Source organism: Molossus molossus, unplaced genomic scaffold (assembly GCF_014108415.1).
Source record: "Molossus molossus isolate mMolMol1 unplaced genomic scaffold, mMolMol1.p scaffold_m16_p_10, whole genome shotgun sequence".
Lineage (NCBI taxonomy): Eukaryota > Metazoa > Chordata > Mammalia > Chiroptera > Molossidae > Molossus > Molossus molossus.
The window spans coordinates 39,482,563-39,508,152 of record NW_023425345.1 but is presented as its reverse complement, the minus strand read 5'-3'; the positions used below and the strand labels follow the sequence as shown (position 1 = coordinate 39,508,152).

General features: G+C 43.6%; 1 protein-coding gene across 2 annotated transcripts in view; it reads left to right on the top strand.

Moving 5' to 3' along the window:
* DENND5B (DENN domain containing 5B) overlaps positions 1-6,625 on the top strand; it is a 188,320-nt gene extending 181,695 nt beyond the window's left edge. For both annotated transcript variants that reach the window (XM_036251756.1, XM_036251757.1), the window contains 2 exons: positions 334-508; positions 2,273-6,625. In XM_036251756.1, the coding sequence (XP_036107649.1) occupies positions 334-508; positions 2,273-2,456 (359 nt within the window). In that variant the 3' untranslated portion in view covers positions 2,457-6,625. The remainder of the gene's footprint in view (positions 1-333; positions 509-2,272) is intronic.
* The last annotated feature ends 18,965 nt before the right edge of the window (positions 6,626-25,590 follow it).

Here is a 25,590-nt window from a genome sequence, read left to right as displayed (position 1 = left end):
CCTAGAATGTTCTCGTCTTAACATAGGAGTCTTTTTATTCTTCTTCTTTTTGCCAATTTCCATTTCATAAAACTATTCTAAAGAAAGTAAATTTTTCCCAGCCTTCTAGAATGCAGTCTAGATTAGAAAATAAACCTCAGGGGGCATATTATTCCACCATGAATCATGGACTCTAGAATTGATTGTGAAACCAACGGTAAAGTAATGATTTTGGTTTCAGGACTGGCCACAGTGCAAAGCATTGTTAGTGTTTCCAGAATAAACCTAGTGATTAATCTTTCTGTTATGAAGTATTGATGTGTATTGTGATGTGATTCTGACTTCATTCCCCAGAGAGAGCTGTTGCTTATTTTGAAACTACTGACCAGATTCTAGACAATGAAGATGATGTCCTTATTCAGAAATCATCCTGCAAAACCTTCTGCCACTATGTGAATGCTGTTAATACTGCCCCCAGGAACATTGGGAAGGACGGCAAATTCCAGATCTTAGTTTGCCTCGGAACACGGTATAGAGCCAGTTCTTGACTTTCCCTGTCTTTCTCACATGTTGAACACGGGTCCAGAAAGGTTTGGACCAGATCATACCCCTTCCAAAGCTCTCCCGTGGGTTTCTTTCACTCTAGGTTTCACTATGAGACTACAGTTTATTGGGTACTGGCTACGTGTGGGATAAAGCACTATGCCAGGTATACTTTACATACATTATCTCATTGAATCCTCCTGTTGTTCACCACCACCAGTATTTGAAGTAGCAGCCAGTACCCCCATTGAATGGATGACAAAATAGAAACTAGATGAAGCACAGATAAGTCAAGATTTTCCCAAGGTCACACAGCTAGAAAGAGGTGAAGCCAAGATTCACACCCAGTCTCACTCCAGAGCCCAGGCTGTCAACCATTACACTCCACTGGTTTCAGAGATGGGTAGATAGGTAACAGATAGGTTGGTAGATAGATACACCAACACGTACACACATATATATTTACTACGTAGGGCTTGTATAATATATACATCGCCGTGTCACATTTAATAACATCGCGGAATTCTTACTGTATAGTCTTCTCTTTAAGACAATTTCCTATCTCTTTATTTATTGAAAATTATGCATATGAGCTATATAATTCATTAATTTAACTTTTTAAAGACTATAACACCTTTTTTTTCAATGTTTTTACTTGATTTTTTTTTTTTTTTGAGAGACAAACATCAGTGAGGTAGAAACATTGATTGGCTGCCTCCTGCAGACCCCCTGCTGGGGATTGAGCCCCAAACCTGGGTGTGTGTCCTGACCAGGAATCGACTGGAGATATCTTGGTGTATGGGCCGATGCTCTACCGCTAAGCCACACCAGCTGGGCTAATTTATTACTTTTAAAAGAGCTCTCAGAATTATAAGAAATGAAACACATGGACCTTTAGAGGTTTTTGTGTGCAATGTTTGTTTTCTTCTAAACTCCTAGAGCCCTGAGGGAGAGATGCAGGATGGGCCGGTTGCAGCTGTCCCTGTCATGAAAGGCATACTGAGAGGTGCTCAGTGAGGATGTCTTAGATACTTAGTGACAGATGATGAATGTCGAGTTTAATCAGGAAACACTGAAGCCTGAGATTTCGTCCTCCTAAAACAACTGGTTTATAAAACTAAGTTCTGAATTTCTTCTTAACAAAGGGGCCCAATTTCAGCTGTGCTTTTAAAGTTCCTTTTGAACACGATCCTTCTCTCCTTTTATCTCTTTACTGTTCTGATTTATTAGGCCAATGCAACCCCTCTTTTGGTTTATAAAATTTACTTAATGTTCTGCTTTGATTTTGTCCTTTACTTTGTTGTGTTGTATAAGTTAAAAAACAAAAAGCTAATCCCTACTATTTAATGTAGTCTTTCTTCCCAAAAGGTCAATATACTTTGGCATGCCTTGCCACAGATGTCTAAGTAACACCCCTATAAAAAAGAAATACAAAACTACATTTTGCCTCTTTTTAAAAGTGCTAAAATCAGAATAGAGAATTCCCTCAGTACGGAAATCCTCTTGGCTGATTTGCATGGCCAGCTTTTAGAATCTGATGGGTTTTCCCGTCAGCTTATACTTTCTCATTACTGTGTCTTTTCACCAGTAAGTAACCAGCTCCTCGACTTTGGTTGCCTCTCTGCTGACCTCAGAGCTTGGCTAAATTTCACCTCATCCAGCCACACACCTTCCCATTGAAAGCCCCAGTGTGTGCCTTGTTCTGCTCGGGGTCATCCGGCTCAGGGCTTGTTTCTGTTTGGGCTTGCAGGGATCGCCTGCTTCCACAGTGGATTCCATTGTTAGCCGAGTGTCCTGCCATTACCCGAATGTATGAAGAGAGTGCCCTCCTGCGGGACCGCATGACCGTCAACTCCCTCATCCGAATTCTGCAGACCATTCAGGACTTCACCATCGTCTTAGAAGGGTCTCTCATCAAAGGAGTGGATGTGTAACCCACTTGGCTGGGAACTCTCAGTCCAGACCCCTTGCTCCCAACCTTCCCGTCTGCGGGATCGATTTGGACTTGTCTGGCAGAGTAGTGAGTCACTGCAGGGGTGAAACACTGTGTGCCCTGATGTGGACAATCCTCACGCTACAGACAAGGCAAAATGCTGTATTGTAGTTCATTTGAACCAGGAATTTAGTATAAAATAGAATATTTTCATGTGTTAGATGTGTGTAAATATGCTATCTTCTTTAAGAAATTATATTACTCTAATAAGATACTTTTCTTAGATTGAATATTCCTGTGATTTAAAATAAGTAGCCTGAAAGTGTTGGGAGTTGGGGGGAGAGTGGTGCTAGTCAGGAAGAAGCCAGTAACAGGTGAATATAGTGGACCCAGTTGGGCTTTTTCCTCCAGGTGTCACAGAGAAGCCCAGAATGCATTGGTGTGTCCTAGCGTCCGGCAGTCCTGGTGTCCGACCCTTTGTACTTTGAATGGAAACAGCTCTATCTACTGTAAAGGGCACCGAACTTGTATCTTTTAAGTTGCAAATGGTTTCATACATATGAATTGAGTCACTTTTCCATTCTTTTGGAAAGTTTTTTTTTGTCGGCACAAGATGAAGATATAATTCAAATACTTTAAATTCTGAACCCCAGGAGCTTGGCTTAACTGGGAAGAGAGCACACAAAGCCCCAGAAGTGTGTTAAATGTGGGATTATAACTTCTTTGCTCTTTGGAAAGATTAGCCTAGACTAACTTCATTCTTGGCATTTTTATTCTTGTTATTTGATGTACTTTGGGCAGATGTCACAGTCACAACAACTGCAAACAGCAGTTTGATTCTGTGCTTTTTATGTGGCCCTCTGAACCCTGCAGTGGGCCCTTACCTCGGAAGGATCACCATAAGCCCTGTCTTTGTTTGGCTCCCAGCACCCCCTCCCCTCGCCCAGTGCCCAGCCCCCTCTCAGGAAATGGAAGGAATGTCTGAGAAGGAGGAGGGCTCTGTGTGGCTTGGAATGTTTTTGTGAAAGTATTTGTTGACCAAGATAATGCAAATAACAGAAGGAGAGAGAAAGAATGAACCCTTTCTGGGTGTTTCAGGGCAAGCTTTGTGTTCCTTTGTGAAAAGGGGTGGTAACGCAGAACAACTGGCCCAGAGAAGGTAAAGGCCAGCACCTCCCAGACGAGCAAAATGCAAGTAGAACAAGGCAGCAGTTTGGAAAGACCAAATGTTGTGAGTAACTACAGTTTGGCTTCTTATCAGGAAGTTAAGTAAACGGTGTTAACTAGTCACCTTACGTCTTCATCCCAGGGTAGGGCCTGTGACTCTCATCGGCATTTGCACAGCGTTAGCAGTGACTTGCTCAGCGGAGCTCTGGGTTTATTCCCGGTTGGGGCTGAGATGCAGAGCCACAGCCTCTCAGGACCCTCGTGCCACCGAGAGTCCTGGGCTTTAGCCAGTGGTGTTGTCCCCCTTGCCAGGCAGCCGAGGCACGCCCCGCTTTGATAGGTGGCTTAGTTGGGGGCGGGGATTTAGCAACCCCTGGAAAGGGTTTAAGAAGATTATTCTGGGTGACTTGGGGACCAGAGGTTTGTTTGCCTGAGGCTAACGTGTAGCTACTCAGGGCTGTGGACACTCTTCAGTGGGAGATGTCCTCCACCTGCGTGACACCAGGCTGTCGTGTGCTTCCGTGATCAGAAACCAGAGGCTGGTCCAGCCCAGGGACTTATTCTCGTACCTTTTCCACGAGGCCATGCTTCTGACGCACCCTGGGCAGCCAGGGAGCCGACTTCGTGCAGATTGAGTTATCTGGTCCAGCCTTCTCATTTTATAGATGGGAACACTTGAGGATTAGAGAGATTACATACTCCCACAGCTGGTGGGCGACAGCACAGGGTCTAGAATTCAGCGTTTAGTACAGCAGGCTGCATGAGGCTGACCTCCAGGGCGTTCATCTCAACAGTCTTCCCCCTTGGTTCTTCATGCATTCCCCTATACAGATGAGAAATCAGGACTCATGGCAATAGTCACGAGGATTAATATTCATTTTAACAAATTGTTCACAAGTTGCTATAAAAACAGGGAGAAAATTGGATTTGGGTCTGTGACTAAAACCATTACTTCAAAAGGTAATGCCCAAAAAGAGTTATACCGAAAATGTTGTCTCATGTTGTGTGGTAAGACTGTAACGGTGAAACGCCCGATTTCAGGAGAGGCACGCCTTCTACAATGCTAGGCCCTTCAGAGTGCCACCTTGGCAGCCCTTTTATCTGTTTATCTCACCCCAGTGATAACGGCCTACAGCCCATAGTTGATGAATAAAAAGGATGCCCGAGCAGAGTTTGAGTACATAAGAAACATAATTCTAAGGAAATAAGATTTCGTTCTTATGTGACTTACAGCTCTCTCTGAGCCAATACCAAATTATTTTGAGCAAGAGAGGAGCAGAATCCTCAGAATAGATGTGCATAGCCTTCCAAGTTGACTTTTGGAAGGACCATATATATCTATTCAGAGGTATCCCTTCTGTTATGTTTATTTTTTAAATTAGTATATTGCTTTATAATCACACCTCAGAGTAAAAGTAAATAAAAATCAATTTTTGTCATTGACATTTTTCCCCTCAAAATAAATTAAAATTAATGCCTGGAACCCTAATTAGTATTTTTGCATAATAATGGCTTTAAAAGAAATTGTTTTAAGATTAAATTACCAAAAATATTACCTCTTGAAACATTTTTTTCAAGTGTCCTGAAACTCCCCATCTCACCCTGTGTGACCCAGTAGCATTACACTGATGTTGGTAGTATATGAGGCCCTGCAGCTGTGCCCTGGGGGGGCTCGTTAGCACCTTAAAATGACTGAGGCACAGAGTCCAGCAGTACAAAGAGGGTTCTAGGTGGTGGAGAAAAGCTACCAAGAAAAAAGTAGGACCTCCTAGCTCTCCCCATCCTTTTTCCCACTGGGGTGAGAATTCTATATAAATAACCTAAAACTTGCAAAAGTTTGTCATTTCCCTCTAAATTTTATTTTAAATGTCTCAGAGATGTTTGTACCTTTTTAAATCTGTGGTATTTACTTTAACATGGCTTTTCATTTTAATGAGCTTCTGTCTCGCTACATGAATGATATAGGGGAAACACTGAATTGCTTCTATTTCCTTTTTTGGCAATAAATCTGTTGTATGTAGATGTACGTGAAAGAGAGGTAGAGACTATATGTAACAGTTTGTGTGTAGTATATGTTGACACCTCTAAGATATTTTGAAACATGAGGCTACAGATGAGGACCTCAGACCCCCCAGGGAAATATTTATTTGACAGCACTGAGAGTGTAGCTCTTAATAATGAGATACCTTTCTGCTGAGACTTAGGATTTTTCAGAAGACTTTTATTTTGAGAACTGTGAGTATTTTCACTGTGAGGTTTACAGAAACTAGGTGATCCTTTTCACCGTGTTGAAAGGACAGTCTGATCCTTCGCTATTTATATTTCAGTATTAACACACCTTCATTGATCAAGAATGGGGTCTTCAGCTCCTCTCTGCTTTTATAAAGTGAATCCTGTTTCCAAGCCATCTATGTCTTTTGAAGTCCCCATTTCTTATGTAAACATTTATGACATTACCATTTAGCTTAAAAGAAGACAGAAACAAATAATAAACTATTAGGTCCCTTATTCCTATCAAAATACATTTATAAATCTCTTGAACTGATTTCCAGGCTTTTCTGAAGAAGGTGTTGATGGAGTGTGATCAAAAGAATCCAAGGAGAACCTCATCCTTTCAGATCTCACTAAAATTGATCGCCCTTTCAAAGACAAAATAAAGATTGGCTCCAGAACATTGAGCAATTAGTACCGAGCGAAAAAGATCATCAAAGATTTCTCCTCCTTTGAAAAAAAATTCTCATTTGAAGGAATCAAGGGTATCCTCGGGTTCTGTGGGAGGGAATAATACTTGATTCAATTACCTAGATGTATTATGTATAGCTTCAGGCTTTGTTCCAAACACCAAATCTTCTTGACAGAGAGGCGTGGTAAGGAGTCCCTGTTGTCAATCAGCTGAAGGTGTTCAACATACAGAAAAAATCTTCTATGTTACACTTGAACCATGTATAAATGTACCCTGTGTATCTTTTTAACAAATGAGCATATCTGCATTTAAATTATATTGTTTTTCTTTGTATTGTTAACAAAATGCATCAGAACTGGATTTTTTTTTTTCTCATCTGAACATAATATAAAATTTGAGTATTGTGATATTGAGCACTTTAGCATACATATCAGAGAAACTGACGTGGGTTTTTTCAGGTTTTGGAGTACATTCAAATATGACTTTTCATGCATTGTTCTTTACAAATAAAACTGTGGGATTGATACTATATTTTGCTTAATTATTATAGAATCTTAATACTGACTATTTAAGAGAGCAAGTGAATTCAGAAAGTAGAGAGATAAAACCAAGACCATTACGTAGTAAAAACATAGCCTACTGGGCAGCTGGTTATCCAGAAGAGCTAAATACATATGTATGGAACCCTACCTCATGTCACAGAAAAATCCATCCCTAGTGGTTTAACCTAAATTTAAAAGGCAAAGTAAAATTTTTATGAATAAGTATAAAATGTATTTATAAACTTGGGAAAGTGAAGGGTTTCTCAAGACACTAAAAAATAACTAGCATTATAGTCCATAGTGAATATAGAAGGCAAAGGTTCATTGATTATCCACTATGTGTTAAGCATTGCTTTAGATTATTGGTATACCACAGTTTAAACCATACAAATACACCAAATACCTGTTCTCGTGGAATTTATACTCCAATGAAGGAGTTGCACAATGAACATGATAAATAATATACATATAATAGATACTATAACAAGCAAAGGAGGGATTGCGGGTATGGTTGGGGCTGCTTAGAGCTGGACTGTAATTGTAAGTGTGTTAGGGGAAGTCTCACTAAAACTGAAGTTGCCTTTAACTGAGACTGGAAAATGTGTAGGAGAAATAAGTGTGCAGGAGGAACATCAAGAGCTTTTGGACATAAATTTGGAATGCCTGTTATACATCCAAGTAGAGATACTGAGTAGGCAGTTGTACATATGGATTGGGAGTTCAGAGGAGACCAATAGTGTACTTGTCAGGGTTCAATCAAGACAGGGAGATCAAAGCATTATGAACAGGAGTACTCTAATGTAATTAAGTAACTGTGTATCAGAGTTCTCCAGAGAAACAGAACCAATAGGCTATGTATATAAATATATAGAGATTAGTTTTAAGGAATTGGCTCAAACAATTGTGGAGGCTTAGTAGTCCAAAATCTACATGGTAGGCAGGTTGGAGACCCAGGGAAGAGATGTAATTCAAGTCCAAAGGCAGTCTGCTGGTAGAATTTCCTGTTCCTCAGAGGAGCTCAGTCTTTTATTACGGCCTTCAACTGATTGGATGGGGCCCACCCACAGTATGGAGGGTAATCTCTTTTACTCGAAGTCCACCAATGTAAATGTTAGCCTAATTAAAAAAACAAAAACAAAAGTCCTGTACAGAAACATCCAGAATAATATTTGACCAAATACCTGGTCACGATGGCCCAGACACATTGACAAAATTAACCATCACAAACTGTAACAAGAGATTGGAATAATGGAGGATTTGCTAATAAATGATAAAAAGAACACCAAAGAATACAAGGACAATATATACAGGGAGCAGCTATTGACCCTAGGACTGAGGCAAGACCAAAGAGTTCCCTCCCCCTCAGGCTGAGCGCCAGCTTTATTAAAGCAGTTACAACCATTGCCCACTGGATGGCAAAGAAGTCAGGGCCATGCTGCCCAACTGGCACCTGTTGAGAATCTGCCCTCGGGTGCTAGAGAAGCATCCCAGGGAGGTGCCATACCCCAGAACTTGCTGGGAACCTACTGGAGGAGTGCCAGGGAAGATGTCCATGGAGAGGTGCTTATTAAAGCAGTGAAACCCACTGCAGAGCCATCCAGAGGGGTACCGCATGAGGTCAGCTGCTGAGTAGCAGAAGAGCTGACGCTGCACGTTGCAGGAACCCGCAGAGGGGAGCAGAGCGAACCAAGAGAAGAAACCCTCCTCCAGGCAGTGGTTCAGAGCAGACATCATCTGCCATATTCATTGAACTTGGTCCACACCTATAGTTTTCATCAATCCTTTTTAAATACTGACTTTAAAAGACTGACTATAGCCCTGGCCAGTTTGGCTCAGCAGTTAGAGTGTCGGCTTGTAGTCCAGAGAGACCCAGGTTTGGTTCTCACTAAGGGCATGTACTTCAGTTGCAGTTTGTCCCCGGCCCTGGTAGGGTTGTGCGGGAGGCAGCCACTCGATGTGTCCCTTTCACGTCGATGTTTCTCTCTCTCTCTCTTCCTCTCTCTCCCTCCCACTCTATCTGAACAAAAAAATGGAAAAATGTCCTTGGGTGAGGATAAAAAAATAAATAAAATGCTCAACGTTATAAAAATAAAATTTTAAAAAATAAGTTAATTAGATTAGGAGGCTTTTGCAATCAGGGAAAGAGGACCACAGTGATAGCAATAAATGTGGTGAAAGGTGTTGGGTTCTGGGTATATTTTGAAGCCAAAGCCAGAGATTTCCTGATGGATTGAAGGTGAGGGACAAATGAAGGAGAATCAAGAATGACTCCAAGGGTTTTGACTTGAACAACTAGATAGCTGAAGCTAGAACTTCCATTAACTGAGGAGTAAGGGTATGGGAGAACAGGCTTTTTAGATAGATCTGGAGTTCAGGTTAGGATACGTTAAATTTTGTATATTGATTAGATATCCAAGGAGAAATAGCAAACAGGAAATTGAATGTCTGAATCTGGATTTTGTGAGCAATTGGACTTCAGATACAAATTTGGACTTCAGATATAAATTTGGGAGTTGCCAACATTTATAAATTTTTTTTTTATTCTCACCAGAGGAGATTTTTGCATTTCAGATACAGCAGAAGAGAAGGGGGGGGGGGAGAGAGAGAGAGAAACATCGATGTGAGAGAGACACATCGAGTGGTTGCCACCCACATGAGCCCAACCAGGGCGGGGACAAACTGCAACCGAAGTAGGCGCCCATAGCGGGAACCGAACCCGGGACTCTCTGGTCCACGGGCCAATGCTCTAACCGCTGAGCAAAACTGGCCAGGGTATTGCCAGCATTTATAGATGGGATTTATTGTCATAAAACTGGATGAGGACACAAAGGGAAAGCGTTATTAAATAATCTCCCAAAACCAATTTAATTCCACAGTATGGATGTGGCATGATTTATTGTTTGACATTTAGATTTTTTTCACTGTTCTGAACAACGCTATGATGAAAAACATCTAGACAGCTCCCAATGTTTCACTTCTCTAAACAAGATTATAATGAACAAATATCCTTGCTTTGTCAGAAGTTACCATTTTTGTAAGTCAAAGGCTAATGTCAACAGTTTCATATAATTCAACCTAATGTTTGATAACTTTTTTTTTAAGGAGCAAGTTTTTTTTTTTTAATTGATTTTTACAGAGAGAGGAAGGGACAGGGCGAGAGAGGAACATCCATCAGCTGCCTCTTGCATGCCCCTCTACTGGGGATCGAGCCCACAACCCAGGCATTTGCCCTGACCAGGAATCGAACCCTCAACCTTTCGGTGCACAGATGACACCCAACCAACTGAGCCACACCATCCAGGGCTATTTGATAACTCGATTCTTTTTTTTTTTTTATCCTCACCCGAGGACATTTTTCCATTTTTTGTTCAGATAGAGCGGGAGGGAGAGAGAGGAAGAGAGAGAGAGAGAAACATCGACGTGAAGGGACACATCAAGTGGCTGTCACCCGCACGACCAACCAGGGCCGGGGACAAACTGCAACCGAGTACGTGCCCTTAGCGGGAACCGAACCCGGGTCTCTCTGTACCTCAGGCCGACGCTCCAACCGCTGAGCCAAACCGGCCAGGGCGATAACTCGATTCTTTATCCTGACTGCACTAGACTTTGATTAAAGTAGATACCATAACCTAGATGGAGCAATTAATCTCTGGGCTGCAACACCTAAAAATAAATCACTCTAGTTAGAGCTAGCATGTGCGCTGATGTTCCCTATACTCCTGTATAATATAATCCTGGGGTCTACTATTTACCTGTCCATAATTTGTGTAACTTGGGTTCTTTTTTCCTCCCACTTGGGTTCTTAAGTGCCCCAAACTTTCCCTATATTTCTCATATTCTATTAAAAAATAGCAGAGTTAGCCCGGCCGGTGTGGCTCAGTGGTGGAGTATCGACCCACGCACCAAGAAGTGGCCGGTTTGATTCCTGGTGAGGGCACATGCTTAGTAGGGGACATGCAGGAGTCGGCCAATCCATGCTCTCTCATCGATGTTTCTCTCTCTCTCTCCCACTGCCTTCCTCTCTCTCTCTAATACCAATAAAGAAAAAAAAATGTTTTTTTAAATCGCAGAGTTCAAAATACATAAAACAAAAATCGATAGAATCAATGGAAGTAGATTCTCGATTACAGTAGGATATTTCAGCACCCCTTTCTTAATAATTGATAAATAGACACAGAGGACTTAAACAACACAATCAACCAACTTGACCTAATTGACAGAATACTCTATCCAACAACAGCAGAATACAATTCTTTCCAAGTACACAAAGCACATTTACCAAGATTAACTATTTTTGTGGTCATTAAACAAGTCTCAATAGATTTCAAAAGATTCAAATCATGCACAGTATATTCTCTAGACACAATGGGATTAAATTAGAAATCAATGAAAAGATATCTGAAAAATCTCCAATGTTTGGAAATTAGTAATACATATGTGTTTAAAAATGAATCAAAAAGGAAAGCAAAAAGTATTTTGAACTGAGTGAAAACAAAGTATGTTAAAATGTGTGGATGCATACAAAAGCTCTTAAAGAGAAATTAATAGCACCGAACACCTATGTTAGAAAAAAGTCTCAAATCAATGACCTGCGCTTCTACCTTAAGAAACTAAAAAAAGGAAGACAGGGAACAATAAAGATCAGAGAAGAAATCAATGAAATAGAAAACAAAGCAAAAAGAAAACCAGGTTGTGGGCCCAATCGATCCCCAGTGGGGGGCATGCAGGAGGCGGGCAATCGATGTTCTCTCTCATTGATGTTTCTATCTCTCTCCTTCACCCTTCCTCTTTCTCTAAAATCAATAAAAGAAAAAAATATTTTAAAAACAGAAAAAAGAAAAATACATAACCTGAACAGACTATGTTATTAAATTGAATTTCTAGTTAACCTTACAAAGAAAACTCTAGACCCAGGTAACTTTACTGGTGAATCCTATCAAAATTTTAAGGAAGATGCCCAGCTGGTGGGGCTCAGTGGTTGAGCATCAACCCATGCACCAAGAGGTTGTCAATTCGATTCCTGGTCAGGGCACATGCCCAGGTTGTGGGCCAGATCTCCAGTGGGGGGCATGCAGGGGGCGGCCAATCAATGTTCTCTCCAATGTTTCTCTCTCTTTCTCCTTCTCCCTTCCTCTCTCTCTCAAATCAATAAAGAAAAAAAAAATTTAAGGAAGAACCCTAGCTTGTGTGGCTCAGTTGGTTGGAGTGTTTGTTGTCTCATGTGCCGAAGGGTCTCAGTTTGATTCACGTCAAGGACATGTACCTGGTTGTAAATTTGATCCCCGGCCCCGGTCAGGTCATGTGCGGGAGGCAACCAGTTGATGTATCTCTCCCATTGATGTTTCTCGTGTCCCCCCTCCCTCCCTCCCTTCTACCAGCTCTAAAAAAATCAGTGGAAAAAAAGTCCTCAGGTGAGGATTAACAAAAAAATTTAAGGAAGAAATAATGAAATTTCTACACAAACTCAAAACATTGATGAAATATATGTTAGTTTCCTAGAGCTGCCATAACAAAGTACCACAGACTTGGAGGCTTAAACAAGAGAAATTTATTTTCTCACTATTTTGGAGGCTAAAAGTCTGAGATCAGGTTGTCAACAGGGTTGGATTCTTCTGAAGCCTCTCTCCTTGGCTTACGGAGGGCCACCTCTCTGTCTTCACATGATCTTCCCTCTGTACCGTCTGTGTCCTCATTTCCTCAGGACCCCAGTTCTGTTGGAGTAAGGCCCACCCTAATGACTTCATTTTACCTTAGTTCTTTTTTTTTAATCCTCACCCGAGGACATTTTTTCATATTTTGTTCAGATAGAGTGGGAGGGAGAGAGAGAGAGAGAAACATCGACATGAAAGGGACAATTGATGTGAAAGGGACACATCGAGTGGTTGCCACCTGCACGACCCAACCAGGGCCGGGGACAAACTGCAACCGAGGCATGTGCCCTTAACGGGAACCGAACCCGGGTCTCTCTGGATCGCAGGCCGATGCTCTAACTGCTGAGCCAAACCGGCCAAGGCTATCTTAGTTCTTTAAAGACCTTATCTTCAAATAAAGTCACATTCTGAGGTACTGTGGGATTAGGACTACAACATATGAATTTTGAGGGGACACAAGAGAATTAAATTAGGAATCAATGAAAATGTATCTGAAAAATATATATAAAAGCCTATAACAAGGTAATACTTCCCAATTCATTCCATGAGCCAATATTACTCTGATACCAGTACTAAACAAATAATAAGAAAAATACAGACCAACAACTCTCGTGAACATCTATACAAACAAATCTCTTTTAAAAAATATGTTTTTATTGATTTTAGAGAGAGAGGAATGGAGAGGGAGAAAGAGAGAAACATCAATGTGAAAGAGAAACATCAATAGGTTGCCTCCTGCACCCACCCTGACTGGCAATTGAACCATCAACCTTTCGTGCAGGATGACGCTCAACCAAATTAGCCACACAGGCCAGGACAATACAGAAATTCTTAACAAAATGTTATCAATTCAAATTCAGTGATAAAAGTGATGTCATGACTAATTGGGGTTTATCAAAGAATGCAAAATTGGTTTAACATTAAAAAATCAAGCGGTATAATTTACCACATTTGCAGACTGAAAAAAATGAAAGCAAATTAGATGCTCATTTCAATAGATGCAATATATATATATATACACACACATAACAGAGAGAGAGAGAGAGAGAGAGAAATTCTAACATTGTCTTAGGAGAAAAAAAAAAAAACTCAGTAAACTTCCTTACATCAGATAATACAGTGTTCATGGATCAGTGATGAAATGCCTAGTATGAAGAAACTATTGGGGACAAAAAACTTTTCTTCTGCTCTTTTAGGTTCATTGACTGGTCTAACCAAATTAACATAATACAGATTAGCAGGAGATAAACAAATGTAATTATGTATGCACAGGGGCCCCAGAAGAATATGAGACCCACAGATAGTCTGGCAAAAAAAGCTTATATGCCACTCTGGCTAGGCAGGGGTAGGTGTCTAGGGCTGCAAAGGGAAGAAAGACAATTCACGGGAAGATGAGAGCAAATGTTTGGTAAACACATGTTGGCCATGCCATGCAGAGAGAACCATGGGGCGTCAAGATGGGTGCACAGAGAGAGGACTTTGATCTCCAGGTATTGCCTCAGTCCCCCCAGCCCACCCACCACACCTAGCCCATACTCTTTGTGGTTCTCTCCAGTGATCGTTTTCTTCCTGGGCTAGGCCAGCTACCTAAATTCTTTTAGGTAGTTAAAGGGGAGGTAATAAGCTCTTTCTCAGTCTTTTTGGGCTTTGATGGTCTTTTTGGCTCAAAATAGTCTACATTTCAGTGTCATTTGCTGGGGAGACTTGTTCTGAACTCCTTCAAAACACGTGACTGCAGCCACAGTTATACACTCCTTCCAAGAAAACCAACTTGCATTTTAGCTTCTAGGTTTCCACATGGCATGCTATTATAACTCTTTTAATTACTCCTTTTAAAATCCTTTCCTGGCTGTATCCATTAATCCTAAACTATTACATTATAATCCTACCCAAACCTCACTTCCCCATTGAAAAACCTGCCTTAGACCTGTCTTCAAAACCTCAGTAAATATTCAGATTTTGCCCTTTGACCTCTGATAAGCTAAGACTCCATCAAGGTAATGCTCCTTCTCACTGTGCAAGCAGTAAACAGATTGTTTTGATAATTCAGAAAGCCAGTATCAACATCACTGCTCATTCGTATTTCCTCTTCTGAATTATTTTAGTAATCTTTCCCCATTTCTTCATTTTAATGTGCATCTTTGGATTTGAAATTTGAAAACATTCTTTAGGCTATTCCATTTGCTCTATACAATGTATTTTCTCACTTTTTCTTTTAACTTTTGGTGTTTGGGGCTGCACAGAAACTTTTAATTTTCACTTGTTTAAAGTCATTGAACAGCTTCTGGTGCCATGGTGCCTAGTTCCAAATCTCTTTCGCTTACTGGCTGAGGACCCTGTCTAGCACTTAACTCTCTGTGAACCCAGCTGCTCATCTGTCTCCCCACAGGAATGTAAGCTCTAGGAAAGGAGGAAGCTTTTATTTTAACTGCTGTGTGTATCCTCAGCTCTGGAAATACTGCTTGATACATAGTAATATGTATCAATACAGTACATATGTACTAAATGAATGAATCTACAAAGCCATAGGGTTGTTAGAAGAACTAACCAACCCTGGTAAATTTGTCTGGAGCAAGCCTGGCACACAGTAACTGCACAGGAAACGTCAGCTGCCCCTCCTCCCGCTCCCGTAGGATTTACACCCTTGTTCCCTGTAGCAGCACTGCCCACTGAGGGTCTGCACCTTTGAGAATCCAGGAAAAGCCGTGAACTTTCCCCAGAAACACTGCACCAAGTCTAATGTCCAATTTCAGGGAGCTCACACAACCCTGACACTAAACTGACTTCAAATTTTTATTTTATTCAATTAATTAATTTATTTTTATCCTCACCCAAGGACATTTTTCCACTTTTGTTCAGATAGAGTGGGAGAGAGAGACAGAGAAACATTAACGTGAAAGGGACACTTTGACTGGTTGCTTCCTGCATGACCCCAACCAGGGCTGGGGACAAACCACAACGAGGTACATGCACTTGAACTGATTCGAACCCGAGACTCATTGGTCCCAGGGCCGATGCTGTAACCGCTGAGCCAAACCGGCCAGGGCTATACTGACTTTTTAGAGTCCTGAATTAAATGGACATTAATGTCAAAGACTCATTGTTTTGGACCAGCAAATCTCAACAGGTCACACAGGAACCCCCCCCCCCCCCCCCAGCAGATCTCCACTGCAAGGGTCAGAGTCCAAACCGGCTCCTCTGAGATGCAAATTGCTCTCTCCCTGACCGGGAGGGGACCCAAACTGTTTTCTCCAGGCTGCCTTTTCCGAACCAACCCTGCCTGGGAAGGACACCTGAGGGGATGAGGCTGGGGAGGAAGGGGCGTTCTAAATGGAAGCTGGGGCTCTGGCAGACTCTAAGGCCATTTATAAACTTCCACAATGCTACTACCCTCCCTGCCTGTGAGTTATTTATCTCAGTCTCCCGGTTGGTAACCAACAAACCCTCACGGATGACCTGTGTCCCTGTCTACTGCGGCAGGAGAGGGATAAAATGCGGGACTGTCCCACAGCCCTGGGGGAAAGAAGATCCCTGGGCCTGGCGACTAGCTGGGCGACTTCCTACGTCCTCGGTGACCTCCCGAGGCCTCCGTTTCGCCTTAAGAATGGGAATAGCAGAACAGACCTCCTACTGTTGTTGTGAGAAAGTGAGGTAACAGTGAATCGCGTACAGTTTAGCACCTAGAAGCACCCAGTACTTGTCGGCTGTCCTTTATTTATTACTGTGAAATATTAATAAACGCGCCGGCTGCGGCCCCGAGTCCGAGAAGGGAGGAAAGTGGGGGGCGGGGAGCTGGCCCGGGACCGAGCCTGCGGGGCTCCTTGACCTCTCCACGACCCACAGGCCTGTCAGCTGGGGACACTGCCCTCCTTCCACCGGGATGGTCCCTGGCCTCTTCTCTGCCCGGAGTCCTCAAGACAGAACCGCGCTCCGCCGGGACGCGGCGTCCCCGCCCGGGCTGCAGGCTGGGCCCCACCACGCGGACGGTCGTCGCTCGGCCGAGAACGATTGGACTCGGGAGCCGGAAAGATCGGCCCAGCCCCTCCTTTCATTATTCTGATTAGAAACAGTCCCAGAGGTGACGCGATTTGCCCAAAGTCCTGCAACTTCCTGGAACTAGAAACCAATCGGAAGATTTCCACGTTGCTGCTCTTTCCGCTGTTATCAGGTTACCTCGGAGCCTTAGGCTCTGCTTTTCGAACAGGAAAGAAGAGGTCGGTCCCCGAGAGCCAGCGGACGCTGTCTCGGGCTTGGTAACCGTGCATGGCAGGCGACGAGAGAAGGGGGTGATCCAGTGTGTAACCTGCTTTCCCTCAACAAAACCGTCATGTGAACAATTTTTTAATTGCTTTACAAGGTCCTGAGTTTTAGTGAATACATCTTCCGGGGGGGAGGGGGAGGGCTGGGAATTCACCTGTTTTGTTTACCTGGGCCAAGTGCCTCAGGCGGGGTAGGGACTGAATGAATCGGTGCCACCTGGAGGCCTGCGTGGCTGGATGTCAGAGAGGACAGGGCGCCAAGCCCACCTGGGAGGTTTGCTAAGTCCTTTCCAGTTTTTCTCAGTTAAGGCTTTGCAGTGAATAGCCTTTGTTCAGAGATCCTTGACTGCATCTCTTGATTATTTCCTTAGGATATTTTCCTAGAAGTGAGATTGCTGGATTGAAGGCCATGCACAGAGTTAAGGCTCACGATTCAGAACTCCTTCAAAAATGAATCAGTGTCCCAGCAAAGTGGCCCAAAATGAGTATTATCAGGACTCCTTCTTACTTTGTTGTTTACCATCTTGACAATAAAAATTATATATATAAACATATATTTAATATATAAAACATATTAAAATATGTATATAAATATATATATATATATATTTGCCTCTCTTTGTGGTAGATGGAGATTGAACCAATTTTAAAGAAACACTGTAGAACCCAGAGTGGTCCTGTGGGGGGTAGACCAGTGAAACTAGGCACTGTCTGCCCAGTGTGGTGAAACCAAAGAGCACCGGTGTTTGGGGTCATTTGACCTGGAAATGTAAACACCTGGGCCTTGCCAGAGAGGTTCCCCTGAGCCAGCAGGAGCGCTGGGGCTTGCTTGCTTTCCTATGTTTATTTTCATTTCCTGATGACAACTAAATGTTACTGAACAAGCGAGAAACCTGCATACGTATCTTTGAGGACAGCAAGAAAAGGCAGAAATGGGATAATGATTTCAACTTAAATTTCGGGAGAAGCAGGAGGACTGAGTGGTGAACTTTGAGTGGTATTTCCAGAAGGTGAGAGGTAAGCACGTCCCTGGGGTCTGCTGCCAGCGTGGATGGGGGAGCTCCGGGGACTGCGCTGGAGAGGCTGCGCCTCTGTGGAGTCCACAAGGCCAGGTGTCCCTGAGGACAGGCAAGGGCCTCTCCGTGGACTTCAGAGGTTCCAAGTGAAACTGGCAGGGACGAAGGAAGAGGTAAGGAAGTGGAGCAGAGGCGTAGCTGAGGCTGAGAGCCAGGGGTGTGAGAAGGTGGATTTGGCGTTTTCCCAGAGAAGAGGTGTGTTGCAGACCTTTGCTCGGCTATGAAACAAAGAGGACTTCTCCCGGGTCAGAGCCAGGAACTGCTCCCCTGCTCCTCAGATGTCCTCTGGGGTTTTGTTTTTGGTTTTGTTTTTGTTTTTGTTTTACAAACCATACCCAGAAGGATAACTGATTTACATATGTTTACAGACAGTTTTATTTACGAATCTAGCTCTCATTTACTCTCAACAAAATTTATAGTTCTAATTACAGTCATCAGCAGTTTCTCGATAATAAACATATAGGATGTATTTTATTTATTTATTTATTTATTTTTATCCTCACCTGAGGACATTTTTTTTTTTGCATTTATATTCAGATAGAGCAGTGGGGGGAGAGGAGAGAAGAGAGAGAGAGAAACATCAATGCAAGAGGGACACATCAACTGGTTGCCACCCACACAACCCCAACCGGGCCGAGGACAAACTGCAACCTAGTGGGAGCCAAACCTGGGATTCTCTGGTCCACAGGCTGATGCTCTAACCACTGAGCCAAACCAGCCAGGGCTAGGATGTATTTTATAGCCATTGTTTTTTAACTTTGTGGGCGGAGTTATTTTCTTGATTGCTTTAAATTTCCTATTAAAGTCTGAATTTAACAATTTCTAACAGCAATCTATGAATTTTATGCCATTTTAATTCTTTGTAATAGGACTTAAGTCAAATATGAAACAGTAGTTCTTAGAGGTTTCAATTAATTATGTATTTCCAAATCTTGCCACACTTCAAAATCACTTGGTGACTTAAAAAAAATTATAAGTTTCCCTGCTTCCCCCTTGGGAGACTGGTTTTATAGGGCTGAAACATACTCTGGAACTGGTATTTTGAAAAGCCTCTCAGGTGATTCTTTTTTTTTTTTTTAATATGTTTTTATTGATTTTAGAGGAAGGGAGAGGGAAACATTCATCAATCAGCTGCCTCCTGCACGCCCCCTACTGGGGACTGAGCCAACAACCTGGGCATATGCCCTGACTGGGAATTGAACCTGTGACCTTTTGGTGCATGGCATGATGCACAACCAAGTGAGCTACACTGGCCAGGGCAAGAAAAGCTGCAAGTGTTTGCCTTTTGCTTCCTAAGAATAACAAAGGCGTCCCTGGGTGGGCTGGAAACCTCAACCTTTCCCTTAACAGCCAAACACTAATGGCTAACCAAATGTGCCTGTCCAGGTGATTCTTAAGTTGCTGCTTCAAAGACCAACTGTGGGGAACTGATGTTTAAATGCTTATGTATTTTTGTTTGTCCTTAAACAGAGTTTGGAAATGGCAGTTGTAATTTCTAAAATATTAAATAGTGTTTTGCATTTCTGGAAAACATTCCTTTTCCACCTCCCTCCGCACCCATGTGGGCTTCCAGTCACTGGGCTCTTCAGCCCTGACCTGACAGTCCGTGCTGTGGCTCTCACTACCCAGTGTTTGCTCTGGTTTCCCATGATTCCTGGTTTTCCTCTCTGGCAGCATATTTCGGGCTTTCTTTTGTGAACGACAATTGGCCTTTCTTCTTATACTGCCTTTCAAAGGACTGCTGCCGTCGAGGGTGTCCTGGACACTCAGGGGAACTGACCATGATGATCCACTTCCCCAGTCGGCATCTGGGTGCTTCTGATTCTCCAATCCGTACCTCTCACCGTTTCTCAGGGAAGCTCTCCAGATCCCCACATTTTAACTGCCGGCTAGATATTTACTCCTGGATGTCCCACAAAACATCTCAAACTCAGTATTTCTCAAATCTTAAATTTCTAGTGTCTGGGCAAATAAAATAATACTTTCCTCCTACTTTCTAGTTCTTCTGGCTGGGCTAATAGTCAAATTAACAGACAGACTGACAGGAGAAAACCAAAGTTTAATACATGTGAATTCATGTAGGCATGAAAATTCCAAAAACAGTGTGGCAACCTTGGGTAGAGAACACATTTTTCCGGACAAAGGAGAAAAGGCAGAGGGGGAGGGGTCTTGAATTTCAGAAGTGAAAATGGGCGATTCACAGGTCTTTGAAAAGCGGAACACACCTGGCAGAAAAATCCTTGCTGGCAACCCAGAAACACCAGACAGGGGATCTAGCTAACACGCCCCTTCCTGAAGCCCCCTTGTTTACCACACTTAATTCAACGTAGGCTGAGGCCACATCCTAAGACTCCCTTCCTGAAGCAGGTTTCTCTGAATCTCTTGAGCAGGAAAGGGGGGAGGGTCAAAGGCTCCCTCTGAGTCTTGTTTCTTAACGAACAGCTTAAAATAAATACTCCAAACAGTAGCTTCAGGGTGGCAAAGCCTTGGTTCCCTTTGCTAGCCCCACCGGTCCTCTGTGTGTCATATCCCAGAGAATGGCTCTACCAAGTTCCTCAAGCTAGAAACCTGTGGGTAACCCATTCATTCTTTCTTTTTTTTTAATCCTCACCCGAGGACATTTTTTCCATTTTTTTGTTCAGACAGAGCGGGAGGGAGAGAGAGAGAGAGAGAGAGAGAAACATCGACGTGAAGGGACACATCGAGTGGCTGCCACCTGCACGACCAACCAGGGCCGGGGACAAACTGCAAACGAGGTACGTGCCCTTAGCGGGAACCGAACCCGGGTCTCTCTGTACCACAGGCCGACGCTCCAGCCGCTGAGCCAAACCGGCCAGGGCCCCATTCATTCTTTTAAAGCCACTAGGGACTAGGCACTAGGGAATCCCAGAGGCTACAAACTAAAACCTCTGCCCTCACTGAACACGTATTCTAGAGGGAGAAGAGGGACCATAAGTAAGCAAGCCTTAAATCTCATGGATCCTCGTCTTTGATTTTTCTAAGCTTAATTTTGCTTCTTCGGTTACTGCGTAGTTTTAAATGCCCCTGATGGCCTCCCTCTTTCTCTCTTTGACTCCCTCCAGTCCATTCTCCCCACAGCAGTATAATGTTCCTAAATCCAAATCTTAAATTTCACCTCCAGCTTTGTCTCTCCAGCCCTCCCAGATAAAGTCCGCCTTCACAAATTTGGGCTACAAGGTTTTACTGCTTCTGGGCCCTGCTGGCCTCTCCCGACACATCTGCACCCACTGAACCACACTGCTCCGTCCCTGCACCTGCCCTCCCCCGACTGCCCTCCTCCCCACCTGGCTGACTCCTGATCACCCCTCCAGGCAGCCTCTGATTTCTGCCTCTTGGTGTTCATTCTCTTGTGTGTGAGCTGGATTTCTTGATGGGATTCTGAGGAACAGATTATGGCAGAAGTGATGGGATGTCGCTCCTGACATTAGGTTCCACAGACAGTGGTGTCTCTCTTGGGGCTCCCCCTCGCTTGCTTGCTCTGTGGTAAGCCAGCTGCCATGCTGTGCACTGCCCTGTGGTAAGGGCCACGTGACGAGGAACAGAGGGAGGCCTGCCCACAGCTGCGTGGAACTGAATCCTCTCGGCTGGCATGTGAGGGAGCATGGAATCAGGGCCTCCACCAGTTGAGCTTGTGGCAGAGATGGAAGACCTTCGCCGAGGAGGTACCTGCTAAGCCAACACCTGGATTCCCGACACAAGGAACCTGAGACAATAAACACCTGTTGTTTTAAGCAGCTCTGTTTTTGTTAATTTGTTACACCAAAATAGATAACCAGTACCACCTCTGCACCCCTGTCTGTCCTGCACACCAAATCCAGTGCCCTTCTGAGTTCTACAGCCAATGGTCTTCCCACCTGTCATCCCCAGGACTTTGCCCTTAGTATTATAATTAGGGACTGGTCCACATCTCTGCCCGAGACTGTCAGCTCTGTAGGAAAAGGAAGGAAGGGAGGAAAGAAAGTCACCATTTTCCTTCTCAAGACCGAGTCTCTGCTCTGCTTCTGGCCTCACCTTTATCTGCCCACTGTGTCCCCAGGGGACTGCACTAAAGCAAAGCTGCAACCCCAGGAAGAGTCTCAGGCCAGCTTGAGCCAAGTCTGGCTCCGACCTCCCTGGACACACACACACACCCTTGCACACGTGTGCACACAAGGCATGCATGCACACTCAGCAGCTTCGGCCCACTGCCCTTTACTCAGGAGGAGAGTGGGTGGGGCCACTCCTTGCCCCTTTTGCACATACCCTCAGGCTGCACTTTTGTGGCTTTTTGAATGAAAGGTGGGAAGGCAGAGCCACCCCAGTACTGAGCCTCCGCCGTTGAGCCTTTGAACTGCCCAGTTCCTCCACCCTTATTTCCAGTTAACAGAACTGTTCAAGAACATGGTTGTGAGTTCCTGGAAAAAAAAAAACAACAACAAAAAAACCCAGCACTAGTGCTTCTTGCTGCTTTCATTTTCTGATGACTCAACCTATAGGCCACTCACTCTCTCTGCCCCACCCTGAGATTGGAACAAGGTGCCGGGAGTATCTGGCTGCACTGCCCTCTGGACAGGTGAACAGCACTGTCCTGCGGGCTCGTTCATTCTGGGCTCTGCGGGAGGGTCAGCAGCTGTGTCCTCCTGGTGGCCCTTCTGTTCCCCTGTATTGGCTGCACACTACAACAGTGGCAACTTCCCCAGTCTTCTCCGCCTACCCGCTACCCTCGCCCCACCCACACCCCGTGGCCACAATCTGCCAGCCTGTCTATTGTGCCCAAGTATAATGAATGAATGTTTGCGAGACATGCCTGGGTAGGAACACACCTCTGTCTACTTAAGACAAAGGCTTCCAAAGCCCACTGCACCCTGCAGTGTGTGCTCCTGTCCGCCCCGCTCCAGCGCTCAGCGGCTTTCCTCTCGGCCCTTCCTCCTGCAACTGCTTCCTGCCCACTGCTCACTGCTGCCAAGAAGGTTGTGCCCTCCAACTGTGCCCTCGGCGGGTAGTGAGGGCCAGAGATGTGCTCTCAAATTTGAGTTCTGCCATTTATGACTTTGATCCTGATTGTTACCTGGCCGTTGTAGGCCTCACCATAGGTTGGGTTTGCTAATAGGCTGTTTCCCCAGTTCTGAGGTCAAAATAAACCGTAAATAGGAAAATGCATGGCATATTGTAGTAGTAAGTGTTTGATAAGTGCTTCTTGTTGTGTGTTTTAAAAGGACCTTAATGCCCTGGCTGGTGTGGCTCAGTTGGTTGAAGTGTTGTCCTGTGTACTGAAAGGTCTGGGGTTTGCTTCCCGGTCAGCGCACATACCTATCTTGTGGGTTCAATCCCTGGTCAGGGTGCATACAAGAGGCAACCATCAATGTTTCTCTCCTCTTCCCTTCCTCTCTTTCAAATCAATTTAAATATAAAATAAATAAAATTTTAAGTTAAAAAAATTTTTGAATAAAAAAAAGGACAGCCCTGGCTGGTTTGGCTCAGTGCTTAGAGCTTCGGCCTGGGTCCAGAGAGACCCGGGTTCAGTTCCTGCTAAGGGAACGTGCCTCGTTGCAGTTTGTCCCCGGCCCTGGTTGGGTTGTGTGGGTGGTGGCCACTCGATGTGTCCCTTTCACATCGATGTTTCTCTCTCTCTCTCTCCCTCCCACTCTATCTGAACATAAAATGGAAAAATGTTCTCGGGTGAGGATAAAAAAAAAAAGACAGCCCTAGTGGTTGGGCATGGTCCTGTGCACCAGGAGGTTGTGGAGGTTGCCGGCTCAATTCCCATTGCAGGCTCGGTGTAGGAGGCAGCTTATCAGGCAACCAATTGAAGATGTTTCTCCTTTCTTCTCTAAAAAAAAAAAAAATCAATAAACTGTTCTTAAAAAAAAAAGGACCTTAACAATCCTTATAATTTTTCCTTGAAAATATATAAAACAAAAGAAGATTTTGATGTCTAAAATGTTGACAAAGTACCACATTAGTTGTTTTTGTTTTTGTTTTTGTTTTTGGCAGGGGATGGAACAGGAGAAGGTTGAGAGTGATGGTAGGTGACCACTATATTACTGGGTTCTTGTTTTTGTTTTGTTTTTTAACTTATTTTTATTGTTGAATGTATTACAGATATCCCCCTTTTTTCCCCCATTGACCCCCTCCTCCCCAATCCTGCCCCCCTCCTGCCTTCCCCACACTATTATCTGTGTCCATTAGTTGTGCATATATGCATAGAAGTTCTTTGGTTTATCTCATCCTGCCCTCCCTACCCCTTTCCTTTGAGGGTCATCAGTCTAACAACCAATTTGTACTTCTTAATTCCTTCATCTTTTTCACCCATTCCCCCAACCCCCTTCCATTTGGCAAGCAACAAAAGTTTTCTGTATCTATGAGTCTTTTTCTATTCTGCTTGCTCATTTTGTTTGTAGATTCAATTGCTGACAGATATGTATTTATTGCCATTTTATTGTTCATATTTTTGTTCTTCTCCTTCAAGAAGACCCTTCAACATTTCATATAATACTGGTTTGGTGGTGATGAACTTTTTTAGCTTTTTCTTGATATGTCCACCGATTCTAAAAGATAACTTTGCAGGATAGAGTGATCCTGGTTGTAGGTCATTGCTTTTCATCACTTTGAATATCTCTTGCCACTCCTTTCTGGCCTGCAAAGTTTCTTTTGCGAAATCGGCTGACAGTCTTATGGGAGCTCCTTTGTAAGTAATGAACTGCTTTTTGCTTGCTGCTTTTAAGATTCTCTCTTTGTCTTTAACCTTTGGCATTTTGATGATGATGTGTCTTTGTGAGGACCTCTTTGGGTTCATCTTGTTTGGGACTCTCTGTGCTTTCTGGACTTGTATGTCTGTTTCCTTCACTAAGTTTGGGAAGTTTTCTGTCATTATTTTTCAAATAGGTTTTCAATTTCTTGTTCATTCTCTTCTCCTTCTGGTACCCCCATGATGCAAATGTTGGCACACCTGAAGTTGTCCTAGAGGCTCCTTACACTGTCTTACTTTATTTTTTTTTATTTTTTTTGCTGTTCTGATTGGGTATTTTTTGCTTCCTTATATTTCAATTCGATGGTTTGCTTCTTGGTTTCACCTACTCTACTATTGATTCACTGTAAATTATTCTTTATTTCAGTTAGTGCATCCTTCATTTCTGAGTAGTCCTTTTTTATGTTGTTGATGTTCTCACTAAGTTCCTTGAGTTCTCCTTAAGTTCCTTGAAGGTATCACTAAAGTCCTTGAGCATCCTTATAACTAGTGTTTTGAACTCTACATCTGATTGATTGTTTATCTCCATTTTGTTCTTTTCCTGGAATTTTATTCTGTTCTTTCACTTGGGACATGTTTCTTTGTCTTCTCATTTTAGCTGCTTCCCTGTTTGTTTATATATTAGGTAGAGTTGCTATGTCTCCTAGGCTTTGTAGCGTGGCCTATTGTTGTAGGTGTCCTGTAGGGTCCAGTGGTACAGCCTCCCTGATCACCCCAGCTGGGTCCTCAAGGTGCACCCCTAGTGTGGACCATACACCTTTCTGTTGTAATTGAGTCTTGATTGCTGTTGGCACATCAATGGGAAGGATTTATTCAGGCTGATCAGCTGCAAAGACTGGTTGTGCCCACTGACAACTGGCCTCTGACTCGCTCAGAGGATTAGCTGTGCAGGGGCCAATCACACAGAGCAAGACTTACTTCATCAGGGCTCTGGTACCCACTGAGTCCGCTCATTGAGCGTGTCACTTGTGAAGGTGATTGGGTGTTCGTGCTTTGATGTGGTCTGAAG